The sequence below is a fragment of the Lytechinus variegatus genome, chromosome 7, assembly GCF_018143015.1.
Source record: "Lytechinus variegatus isolate NC3 chromosome 7, Lvar_3.0, whole genome shotgun sequence".
Classification (NCBI taxonomy): domain Eukaryota; kingdom Metazoa; phylum Echinodermata; class Echinoidea; order Temnopleuroida; family Toxopneustidae; genus Lytechinus; species Lytechinus variegatus.
In genome coordinates this window covers 18,960,418-18,973,469 of record NC_054746.1, presented here as the reverse complement: position 1 = coordinate 18,973,469, position 13,052 = coordinate 18,960,418, and the positions used below count along the sequence as shown (strand labels likewise).

The 13,052-nt window shown below is 37.3% G+C and overlaps 1 protein-coding gene across 4 annotated transcripts in view; it reads left to right on the top strand.

Annotated features, from left to right (window-relative positions):
• The window catches only part of LOC121418655 (nesprin-1-like), a 128,299-nt gene that overhangs the window by 11,394 nt on the left and 103,853 nt on the right, over nucleotides 1–13,052 (top strand). For 3 of the 4 annotated variants that reach the window (XM_041612636.1, XM_041612635.1, XM_041612637.1), the window contains exons 12-25: nucleotides 3,553–3,665; nucleotides 4,153–4,360; nucleotides 4,754–4,954; nucleotides 5,494–5,616; nucleotides 6,215–6,335; nucleotides 6,904–7,109; nucleotides 7,561–7,703; nucleotides 7,966–8,152; nucleotides 8,758–9,063; nucleotides 9,529–9,855; nucleotides 10,392–10,715; nucleotides 11,134–11,454; nucleotides 11,879–12,205; nucleotides 12,374–12,522. In XM_041612636.1, the coding sequence (XP_041468570.1) occupies nucleotides 3,553–3,665; nucleotides 4,153–4,360; nucleotides 4,754–4,954; nucleotides 5,494–5,616; nucleotides 6,215–6,335; nucleotides 6,904–7,109; nucleotides 7,561–7,703; nucleotides 7,966–8,152; nucleotides 8,758–9,063; nucleotides 9,529–9,855; nucleotides 10,392–10,715; nucleotides 11,134–11,454; nucleotides 11,879–12,205; nucleotides 12,374–12,522 (3,056 nt within the window). Of the gene's footprint in view, nucleotides 1–1,178; nucleotides 2,375–3,552; nucleotides 3,666–4,152; nucleotides 4,361–4,753; nucleotides 4,955–5,493; nucleotides 5,617–6,214; nucleotides 6,336–6,903; nucleotides 7,110–7,560; nucleotides 7,704–7,965; nucleotides 8,153–8,757; nucleotides 9,064–9,528; nucleotides 9,856–10,391; nucleotides 10,716–11,133; nucleotides 11,455–11,878; nucleotides 12,206–12,373; nucleotides 12,523–13,052 lie in introns of those variants that run through there. The other variant, XM_041612638.1, reaches the window with a different exon arrangement.

Genomic DNA, 13,052 nt, shown 5'->3' with positions numbered 1-13,052 from the left:
TCATTAACATTGGTCAAAGGTTCAATCCTATTCTGGTAATGTTCTGTTATAAGACAATAAGAAGACAACAGATCTTTATCCAAGGCTCCCCCATTGATGGTTTTCTCCTGAAACCCCATCCTGATGGGCAATCATTATTCCAATCAATAATGCAGTGTAGTGTGATAATGAGATCTTAGCCTTTTAGAGCTTTACAAAGGCCATTCAAATTGAAAGGTCATGCAACATTACCTCTTGTCAGTTCTTGACTGTGCAGATATACTCAGTTACGATTACCTTCAATGAATTTTATTTCTAGTATTTCAATCAATTTTTAGTAATTTCTCTTTTATTGATATTTCGTTGTTTTTATGTGATTGAACATTCTGTTGTGTTTACCATGACTCTGTAAAGTGGAACTATAAGTATATCTAACATAGGTTTGATAATTGTGTCCATATGATTACATAATAAGTCAGTGTACAGTATATAGATTACATCTAAGCGTACTTTAATTACAAAAGTTGATTGCAATTATTCACACCTATATTTTGGGCTTAACTAAGGCTTACTTGAGGAATATTGATTGTATTCAATTCATGATAATATGAGAGTGGAATGGCTCATCAATATTCATAGAGGTCCCCAGGAAGAAACTTTGGAAAATATGTAGATATTAAATTTGTTATTGAAACACACAAAGACACACATAGACACAGAAGGGTGAGAGAAAGAAAGGGAGAGATAGAGATAGAAAGGTATAGTAAGTGAGTGAAAGATAGAAAGAGATAGTCAGAGTGAGAGAGGGAGAGAGAGGGGGAGGGGACAATTGGGTGAGAGTCGCAGAGAGCTACATGTGTGAAAAAATAAAAATATCCAGCTGCATCTTATCACACTTTCCAGTGACTTTTTAGAACAAAACAATAAAAACTAAACAAGAATGTACAATGCAGATCAATTGATATGTCATAAAATAGGCTAGTAATATCAATGGTTTTAAGAAGGAAAGGAATGTGCCCTGGCAGGACACTTGGAAAATCATTTCCATTATAACTCAAGACCTTGAGGATCAATAACATCAATTTAGACAACTTTTAATCAATATGCCGCCTTCTATGAGCACTTTCACTCAATAGCCAGTCCCTCTCCCTGCTTTGTTTACTCTCAGTCCGTCCCGTCATGTGTAGATATCCAGGCTCAGGCATCTAGTCCTATTTACATTCTCTTGCTTCTAACTGGATGTACAAACAATAACAGACTCTACAAAGAATCTCCCAATTGTGCTATAGATAGCGATGAATAGAGGAGAAGGCGCGCTGTTTCAGTTAGATCATCTTGTTGACACTGCAGGTAGTATTAGATGCTACCTTATCGCTGCTGCAGTAGTGGTCGGAGGAACAGTCTCCTCAGTGCTATGGGGTCAGAACAGTCCCAGGAAGAGGAGGGGGCATCCCCCTCCCCGCTTGAAAGTCCTGGAGATCGTAATGATTTGGATTATACAGCCATGCCTGTTGAAGATGAGCTTGGAGGACCATTTCTGTCAAGTAGAATTGGTAACGTGGCACCCCCTAATTCGGAGGAAAACCCGAGGAAAAATTTGCAAAATAATGATTCGGTGACTCCTTGCTCAGATGAAATTCCTGGAATTAATAATGATGTGGAGCTAAGATTTCATGTTGATCAGTATGGAATACCAACCAGGAGAAGTACAAGCAATATGGATCCTGGGAATAGCAATGATATTAAGGAATGTAATGTCAAACTCCCTGTAGATCATCCTGAAAGACCATCACGAAGAAGTCTTGGAAATCCTGGGAATCGCAACAATGATCAAGAATATACAGTCAAACATGTAGATTACCATGGAAGACCATCTAGAAGAAGCCTTGGGAATCCAGGGAATAGTAATCATCATAAGGAATATACTGTCAAACCTCTTGCCAATCAGGATACAAGATCATCAAGGAGAAATGGACAATGCAGTATTGACCAATTATCTCGAAGTGATAAACCGATAATCCTAACCTCAGAAAGAAATCCTGTAACCAGTAATGTTCATACAATCAAACCTGTTCTAGATCAGCATGGGAGACCATCCAGAACCAGCTTTAGCCAACTGAGACAGAGGCAAGGGACACCCCCTGAATCCTTGGAAAATCCTGGAAATGTTGATGTGGACCATACAGTCAAACCTCCTGTAGATCAGCATGGTAGACCATCCAGGATAAGTTTTAGCCAACTAAGGAGGAAGCTGACACCTCCTGCTTCTATGTTAAATCCTGGGAACAGTGATGAAAATGCTAACCATGTCTTGGATCTGCATAAAAGGCCATTGAGGAGAAGTCTCGGCCAGCTCAGGAGTAGTTGTCTATCTAAGAGTGATGTTAGATTCAGGGTTAGTCTTGCATACTTTGTGTATTCCTTAAGTAATGCATTTTGGTTGTTGGCAGAGCCTGACATGTTGCTTTTTTTTCCTTCTCATTTTGCATGTGAGTTGATTGTTGAGAGAGGGCAAAGAAAATTGATCATTCATTCTATTCTGAGGGGAAAAGAAATTATTTACAACATCAGCACTTGGCAGTAAAAGAAAAGTAATTTATTTGACTGGTAATTTTGAGAAAACAGAATTTTGTTCTATCGTGTACACCAGCTCTTAATGAAACACTATTGAAATGGGAATAGTGAATACAGTGCATTCTAATCATCAGTGATAATTTATCTCCACATAAGTCATTCATATCCAGATACATGTGATTCCCCTAAACTTTTGCATTGTTTTTTGGAAGTTTGTAGTTACCTTTTATCAAGTGTTTATTTTGAGGATGTAAAGGAATCTTTAAAATTATTGAATGAAACAAAAAAGATAGAAGAAAAACATTGCATGAATTTATCAGCTGTCCCTACTGAATCTAATCCCCCTCATGATTGATTCTGCTTCCTGAATTAACTGTTAACAGTTACAAAGTTGCCATGCTCCAGTGAATAAAAAGGATTAGCACTGTCATTACACTGGCTTAATCCCATTTGACATTGTGAAGAAAGATGACTTAATGAAAAGACAACACTGAGATTATGTAATAAGGTATTGATTTTAAATTGTTGTGTGTATTCAAGTGTAACCAAGAGTTGGAAACAAATTGAGGTGAAGGATCAAAGATCTAAGAAACTATAATATTGCATAGTAAATATGTATGAATATCACACTATTAATTGTTTCCAAGTTCTAGTCAAATTTCGTGTAAATGTCACAATAGTTTATTTCTAATTCCAGAATGTCTGTATTCATTGCAATAGTAGATTTATTTTGTATTAATGTTCCATACATCATTCTCATAATTTCTTATTGATTTTTGTGGATTCTTGATAATGTAAACTCTTTCAGGCTTTAATTAAACTTTTGGCCAGTGTTTTCTATACACCGATAGATGATAAATTTTGATGGTTAACTTAAAAATGTAGGCCTTACAATATTTTGAAGAGAAAGTGTTCAGTTAGATCTGAAAGCCTTGGATCATGCCATCGTCAGATTAAATGTTCTCAATCTCTGTCTGTCTCTCTGTTTATCACCTACAGCGTCTGTCTATGCCTGAGAGAAGAAGACATGTTGATGAGGTTGATGAAGCTAGCAGAGAGGTTGGTAGGATGGCGAGCTCACTTGATGAAGATTCAATCAGGAAACAGCTACAGTGAGTATAATTCACTTAATCATGTACTATGCATAACAGTTGAGTTTGGAAACTGTTAACATGCTCCCCAGGGAGTGGAGAAAGTGCATATATTGTGTGTAAGTACATTGTAAAGCACTTCAAGACACCTTTCTGATGTACAACTCACTATAGAAAACTGCAATATCATTATCATTTTGTTATTCACTGTCATCTTTAGAATTATCCAGTTATTCATTCAGGGTACCTTAATGAACAAAAGGGTGGCCTTAATGTGAGATACATATCCAGTACATACAACTTTAGTATATTATCTTGTGATATTTTCTCTCTCTATATATATATATATATCAATAAAATATGTGTTAAATATGCATTGGTAACTACATGCAAGCACAACCTTTAGTCAGACGAAATGCTTTATGAAACACCCCCACCCGGGTGGCCATTTGCTTTACAAATGATATCTGTGATGATGTCGCAATGAATGAACATCAATCCCCCACAGTGAAATCCGTGAAGAATGGCTGAGCAGTGAGACCCGTATCCAGCGCACTCAGGCCATGCTAGAAGGCTTGGAATCAGACTACAATGCCCTGCTGGAGAAAGGTCATCAGTTCAAACTCTGGTTGGATCAGTTCCAGTCGTCCATCGCCAAACCAACCACTATTAGTCCATACACAGAGGAGGTGGAGAAGGTTCTGCAAGAAATCCAGGTACATCATTTATCATCCCTGAATAAAAAACATTTTCAGCTATTCTGATAATTTTTTTTCTTATTTGGAGGAGCAGCAGCGAAAGACAATGGTCTTAGGGTTTCGATACATTCCTAGTGTTTAGGAGATATTGCATTACAATTGTCAGTCTGACATGATTGATCTGACTTTAAAAAAAAACTTATTGAAAATCAATTTCAAGATTGATGTGAACCGTTAAAATACTTTTCAGAGAAGGTGAAGAAGAAGGATTTAAATGTGTTTTACATATTTGTTTAAAACATGACCGGGTTACTTTGCATAAATTTGTTGAAACCATTCAATGGAAGCAGAGCAGAAAAGAGTATTTGATTAATATAAATCTTAACTATCATCCATATATTTTGTATGCAGGGTTCCAGTGTGGAGTTAGCAGGCCGTCGAGCCACATTCAAGGCGGTGAGCGAGGAGGAATCTCTGTGTGATGAATTGAGTCCCAAAGAGAGACAAAGAGTGCGTCAAGATCTTCAGCAGATTGACAAGCAACTCACCAAGATTGAACACATTGTTTCCATTACTCAAGATGAATTACAGACATGTGTTAATGAGAGGAAGGTAATAAATGATAATAATGATGATGACAATAATAACAATAATATGTATATGGGGTAGTTATATTGCACTCAATCAACCTTGTCAGATGCTCAAGGCGCTCCTATGTTATCCCAGCTAAAGCTGTGGCTACCAGTTAAATTGATCACAGCTTTTTAAGGAATTTCTTGTAGCAGATACCCATTTACCTAACCTCAGTCAAGTGCAGCACAGTATTGATGAATGTCTTGCTGAAGGAAATTAATGCTGTGGCTGGGTTTAAAACCCACAACCCTCTAATGTTAAATAAAAATAACATTTTGTTCTCTATGGGACATTGGATATTATTACACTAGCTTTAGCCAAGCAGCCTGTTACAGCACACAGAATTTCGAGGAATTACTTTCTGCCATTTTCTTCACATGAGGTGAGTAGTGTGGCAACTGTACGAAAATGTCTTGTCAAAGAACATCAGTGCTGCAGCAGGGATTTGAATCTAGTACCTTGTGGTTCAACACATCATGACACACTGTAACATCAGAATTATGTTGATTCTTGTGCAGGAATTCTGGAAGTACTATTCTGATTGCTTGAAAGGATTAGAAACCAAAGAAGAAGATCTGAGTGATCCTGTATTTCCCAAGCTGGATATCCCAGACCAAGTACAGCAGGTCTTTGAAGCAAAGGTAAGAAAGGTGCTTCATCTGTTCTACTCTATCACACTTATCTGAACAAATGCCAGTGTTACTCCTTCCTCCCAACATTGTCGATACACTTCTCCCGATTTCAATGCTTTCCACCTACCCACTGCTGATCTAAGGATTGGTATGAATTTGGGTTTCAGGTTGTGGTAATGGAGCAGCCCCTTTAGCAATTCATAATTCAATGATAAAATCACCATGATCAATTGATAAGTGTGTTGGTTTTTTTCATTCAATTCATTGCACTTTGATTAAAACTTTTACAAACTTAAAGGGTACCTTAAACAAAGGCCCTTTTGCATAAAGAACATCAATGGCCATGCATGCCTCTATCTCAAGTCATAGGAACTGCCTAGTTAACACGAAATACAAGTATATAATCCTTAGTATTACATCAGAATGTCCTCTTCAGAAACTGAGTAATTTTTCATCAGTTGAAAAAACAAATATTACTATGCAGATTCAATGATAGCTTAGTAAAATTGCTGTGTCTTATAGGAATACAGATCATCTGATTTTTGTTGGGTTTATTTGAGATGCACTTGGAAAAGAGGTTGCTGTAGATTGATTATTTGTTTTGTAGGCACTACAAGACCAGGTGAAGAGCTACAACTCTAGGGTACAATGGTTATCAGCCAGCAGTCGACCAATCTGTAAAAAAGCTGAGGAGAATGATAGCCAGGATGTCCAACAGAAAGTCAAAGGTAAGTTGCTTATTCCTATTGAAAGTGGAAATCTTGAGAGAAAAAAAAGACTATCAAGAAATGCAAGCATACTATCCTGGAGCATGTTAAGCCACCCAAGTTCTACTTCTGTTTTTTTTATGTTTGTTCTGCTTTCGGAAATTTTATTTTTTCTTTGGATTCTCCATTAAAACTTGAGACCCTGTGTACAATTAAGTTGCAACCTTTGACATTAAAGTACTGTACCTCTTGCTATGGAGCAATTCCATAAAATATGTACATCCAACCCCTTACATGTGGAACCTTCCTGAAATGATTTGTCATAGTTTTCTGATTCTTACAAAAATGGTGATGCTCTCAAATGATCTCATGGATATTTAATCATCATGGCTGCAGCATTTGTTTTTAAAGTGAAGTGAAGTGAAGTAAGAATGGAGAATAATTGGGATCGGACATAAAAAAGTTGTTTCTTTTATTGAATTCCTCAAAGGATGAAATTAAGTATAGTTGCCCGAGCATAATACCCTTCAATCATTGATTCTAGTTTATACAAGCATTGCCAATGATTTACCATCTTTTATTTCCTCAGACTTGGAAAAGACATTCCAGAAAGCAGAGAAGGCAGCTGTGTCCAGATTTGAGTTGATGTCTGACAGCTTGACTAAGGTCAAGGAATTAGAACATCAGATTAAACAGATGAAGACATGGCTGGATGAACAACAGCCAGTTGTTAGTCAGCCAATCAATCTCCAATGCCCACTTGACGATATCCACAAGCAGATCTCTCAACACAAGGTAATATGGATATCACTGTTCTTTTCAATTATCCATTGTGATTTTGTAATAGTTTACTATTGAGGAACAATCATGTATGGTTCCATTTGGTTAAACTGCCCTCCGCTGCCCTGTCGATTGGGCTCACTAACTTTTGAGCACCACTTTATTAGATGTTTTTGTTATTGAAATGTAGAATTAGCTCATTCCACTGTTTAGAATTGTTATTGTATTTTATGTTTGCTAATATTTTGTTGGTAAAGCACATTCAGTGTCCTTTTGGGTCTGAAATGTGCTATATAAACAAAAAGTTAATTAATGAATCTGTGAAACTTATAACACTTGTGATATCTGAACATGTTGCCTATGATGGTTTTTAATTAATATAGACATTCAGTGAAAACAGATGATTTTTCTTGATTATCTCAACTCTGAACTGGACTATTACTTTTCATGATTCAACCTTTTTTAGAATGTGAATGATAGCTCTGTTTCCCAGAAGCCTCTTTTACTGACTCTCATTGCCGATGGGGAGAACCTAGCACAGAAAATGGGAGAGGATGACAAGGAACAGATCACTCAAAATGTTGAAGATATTCAAGCCTTATTTAATAGGTAAGACTGTTTGGATTCACAAAGGAGTTCTTCGTTTTATGTTAGGATTTTGAAATATGAAAAAATATTCTGATTACAAATATGAGATTTTTCAGTGGTAGTCTCTTGCAAATATTTATCAAACAGTAAATCTTTATAGGGTTTCAGAATCAAACTTGTAAAATGCTAAATTTACAGAATAAATAAAAGCATTATGGTTGTAACTGAAGGAACAATTGAATGAGATTATAAAAACTGTTCACTGTTGGTCATTGTCAAACAGGACTGTGGATTCTACTGGTGAGAAGTTTGCCAGATTAACCAAGGCTTACAATGACAGACTAGCATTTGAGGCTGATCTTAGTCAATGTGACACACAGTTCCAGGATCTGAAATCTTCCGTAGACCAGCTTGATCAACCCATAGGGCTCTCATCAGTTGATGCTTCTCATCGGATCTCTACATGCAAGGTAAGCCTTTAGAGTAACTAGGGTGCTCATTACTTGGATAATGTTCAGGGAATGGAAGATGTACATACTGTGCCCTGCATACAGGCAAAGTAAGGTGTGAAAGTCACTGTTATTGGCTAAGCCTCTAGAGTAACTTGATTGCTTGTTGCTTGAATACTTCCCTAGAGTGGAGAACGTGTATACACTGTATGCGGACAAGCCAGAACATGGCGATCATGGCTGGGGGTTAAATTAGTCTCAAGGTCACCAAGGCCATGACTTTGGATGCCCTATTGATTGGTTTCAATACCCCTCTTTCGGACTCAGGTTATTTTTTTGTGCCCTGTATAAATATTTCCACACTACATTTACGAGTGTTTTCGATTGCATTGGGTTCAGATCCCACCGCTGCCACCAATATGGCACAAAACAGTTCAGTGGAAGTTCATTTGGCAATTAAGAGAATTATTCAAGGAAACATCTTAATGAGACAAAGCATGCAGTGCAGGGTATGAATGGTCTAACAAAAACGTAGATTGAGCTCTTGTGCCTATATAAACTATTAAATATCAATATCAAGTGTAGAGAAATTTCGAATATTGTTTTTTTTTATCTGTCACTTACAGGATCTGCAAGCAAGACTTGACAAGCTGCAAGCCCCTCTTACCCAACTCAATGATGGATGTGATCTTCTAACAAGAGAAGGTCAGGTGTCTCATGTCAAAGACATTGCCAGACTGGACCAACTCAATGAAGGACTGAAGAAGGCTCTAGAGACACAAACAAAACGTTTGTCTGATGCCCAGGATGCGAGGAAAGGGTATGAAGATGGCATGACCAAGATACAGGAATGCTTGGAGCATTATCAGAATGAAGGGCCTGCTATTGAACAACCTGGGCTGGATACAGAGACCAAACTTCACAAATGCAAGGTATTTCAGATTAATGAAATGTTTTGCCAATTAATACTTCATGTATACCATAAAAGTACCTCAACATCTCTGGCAACATTTAGAAAATTAATGTTTTTTTATTATTTAATCTTGTTATATGGACATGCTGTGCAATCTTGTTCCCATGGTATTGAGATAATAAAAAAAGCTTATTTGCAAAATACAAAATGATCATTAAAAGATTATATAAGGGTGAAGAGATGATACACGAGTGTTTTCTTTAAGGATTCAACTCCTGAGCACAGATTATAATCTATTAAACACTTACTGGTGCTCTTTGAAATTGTGTAACTTTCCAACATCTGATGCCTGGGCTAGCAATAAAATTGCCCTGCTTCCAACTTGTGATATCAGTAGCTACTTTATATTTGAACAAAAATTATAATCCTGACTTGGTAGCTAATTTCACAGCTGGTTTCATTTTATATTAACTTTTCTCACCAGATTGCTCTTGAAGAAATTATTTGCCTTGAAGAAGTGATGACTTTGCTCCCCGACCAATGTCAAGCTGTATGTCAAACAGCCAACCAACCTGACCAGAGAACAGTGACCTCAACTGTCCACAAAATGACCTCTGACCTCAAGGCAGCTAAGGTCAACCTGGAGCAGAGGCAGAAGTCGCTGGAAGGCAAACTCAGTGACAAGGAGGCTTTGAAGGAGAATCTGGACAGATGTTTGAAGGAGCTGGAAGAATGGAGCCAAGAGGTGAAGGAGCCAGTTATCTTTGAACTGGAGGTGGAACCAGTTAAACAGGCATTCACCAGACATCAGGTAAAAATACTTGTAATGATCCAAAGGAACTTTTTTCAAATACATATACAGGAATATAAGAGAATTACTTTGCACACTATATATCACTTAAGGAATCCATAACATGCTCATATTTGACTTTATTATTTTCTTGTAAAGAAAAATGTGGTACCTTTAAACTCAAGTACATTGTCTTCAGTTACTTTACTGATTATCCACTGTTACGTCAATTTTTAAATTGGAAGATTTAGAAGTAAAATATGTTGACAGAAAACCCAAACCATGGTTTGTACCGTTCAGATTATTATGTCATCTCATTGAAATGATGCAAACATGCAATGTGTGATCAAGTTACCAGAGCTTAGCCTACCCACTGGCTATGAACAGTGAGTTATCCCTGTAGCTGGGAGTCATAAAAAACCCAAGATAATTCTGTATTTAATGGATGAAGTAAAAAAAACCCCAAAGATTATTCATTTCTTCAAAGTAGTGATCATTTTCATTTATTAATATAATAACATTATCATTACCTCAATGTGAATTTTCATGACATACAGACCAACCAACCTAAGATGGACAACACTCTAGAGCAGGCCCAAGCTCTCATCATCTCTGCCAATGCCAAGTTTGCCGATCTGGGAGAACCCATCACTCCGAAACTCCAGGATCAGCTACAGACCTTGGACACCCTTCACCTTGACCTTCTGCAGGCTTCTAGGAGTAAGGGAACCAACCTGGCTGAGGCTGTCAGCCTGAGAGAAGAATTCCAAGGTCAAAGAGAAGAGGTTGAGGAGTGGGTGGATGAAGGAGAGGGAATGCTGAAAGAGGCTGAGAATGGGATCAACTATCCTCAAGGAGAGCAGGATCTGCATCAGCACAGGGTATGTTCATGGTTGATGTTGTGTCATTACAGATTAGAGTAAAGAACTTGGGGCAGTTTCTGGACAAGAAGTAATATTAGTTTACTCTCATATATTAGTCTGTCTTCAAACCACAGTCTGTTGACAGGGATGTGAAATTCACCAAGCAAAAGGGCTGTTTAAAACTGCAGCTGATATTGCTGCAGATAGGAACAAGAGTGTTTTGCAGATTTTTTTTACATAAAGGATTAATCTTTTACTTTGATAATTTTCTTTGAAATGTCAGAGACGTTATAGATGCATCAGTAAAAAATGTGACTAACATTAAAAAGTAGGTAAGAATTGAACAATGTCAGTAGGTCAAATGCATTTTACCATTCCAAGATCCTCAGCTCTCCAGCATTATTTTCACTTACATAGTAATATTTTCTTTATCCAGCAATTCTTGTCACGGGAGCCAGTATACCAGAACAAACTTGACGACTTGGTAGATCTTGCTGATCGCCTTTCTCCATCGCTGACCCATGCTCTACGAGAAAAGGTGACAGCTGATTTGAACAATCTCAAATCGAGGCTCTCATCCTTGGATCTTGGAGCTAGAGAGCATGAGGAAAAGCTGCGCAAATACCTTGGAGAATATCAGGATCTAGTAGGTGGAGCCAATGATGTGGAGAAGGCGTTAAATGGCGTCAAGGAGAGATCCGTGTATGGAGCTCCTACCAGTCTGCCCCAAGCACAGGATAATAAACAACTCAATAAAGTAAGATTATGAAAGTTGAAATTGGTATAATTTGCATTGAGGTTTTTAGAATTTCTCTTTCTCATTACTCAGTTATTGTTAGAATGAGAGGGGTGTACATTATGAGCTTTTGAATGGTATGGTAGAATGACCTTTTCATTGGAGCATAAAGTGAATATGTAAGTCTGTAAACTGTACAATCTGTTTTAGGTGTAGAAGTGTTTATAAGTCAAGTCAAATGGTTAACTTTGTTCTTGGGATCCATTTAGTAAAATATTTTGCACAAGCATGGTGTGGTTCTGTTGGTATCTTAGTTCGAAGAATTTGTCTTAGTGATTATTAGTCCTTTTTTTTTAAAGTGATTATTAGTCCTGTTAAATCAGAATTACATGAATATGATAGTCTTAAAATCTCTTTAATTGCTTATCCGTTTCTCATTTTGTAGGAGATTGAGAACATTCTACAGTCTCAAGAGACCCAGCTGAAACTCCTGCGTTCCTACTCTCAACCAATCCACAAGGAAGGGAACCCTGCTGGTCAAGAGGCTGTAACCTCCTTGATTCATTCCCTGGAGGATCTCTTCAACTCTCTGCAGCAACAGGTAGAGAGTGACAGGACTAGAGTGGAGGACCAGGAACAGGTCTGGATAGACTACAATGACAGGAGACAAGAACTGCTAGAGGTGCTAGGTCAGGCTGAGGATGCAATGCCTGTATCAATCTCACTTGGAGCTGATATCAACGATCTTCAAGGAAAACTTGCATCGGTGAAGGTATGTATCTTGGCTATTGTTCAATGAATATGTGATAAATTGTGTAATATCAACCATTTGTGATACTTTGTATTTGGTGACTGGAGACATTTTATTAATCTAAATACTTTTAGCTAGACATGATTATCTATCGCAATGTATATCCTTTTTTTTAAAAATATTTTTCAGGCTGCCAAGGAGATTTTAGATGATGCTGAGCCTCTACCACCAAGAGTAAGAGATGCATCTATCAAGTTAGTCAAGGGTATGCTAACTCAGCCTGATGAAACCAACCCAGTCAGCAAAGATACACAGGAATCCCTGGATAGATACCACAGGTAAAATAAACAATCTTCAAATTTGATTCAATTTTCTTAAGCAAAAATCTTCCTTTGACAGGAATCTCACTACAAAGGCACTGTATTCTCCATTATATTGTTTGTTTATTTATATTCCGATTATTAAAACACAATACGTAAATATAATTATGTAACATAAATAAATAACATAGATGGCATGAATGGAAATAAACAAAATGAATTGCAAATATGTTGAATAGATAAAATAATCGAAAGGATTGCCCATTTCTGGGTCATTAACATAATTACTCTGTCCTTCCATGAGGTCCATTGTTTATGATAAAATGTAGGTATAGGTTATGAAAGATTGTTTGCACTTGCAGGATTCCTGCAGAAAAGAAAAAGACTTTGCCAAGGTGTATTAGTATTACAGATGCAACAGTTTCACAGCAGATTTCCATATCCGACTCTACTGTCAAACCTCCACTTTCTCGCCTTTCCAATTCACCTCCAATTCTATCCACTTTTCTAACCTCAGTCCCTCCAGGACTTTACACATGGTGTACCGT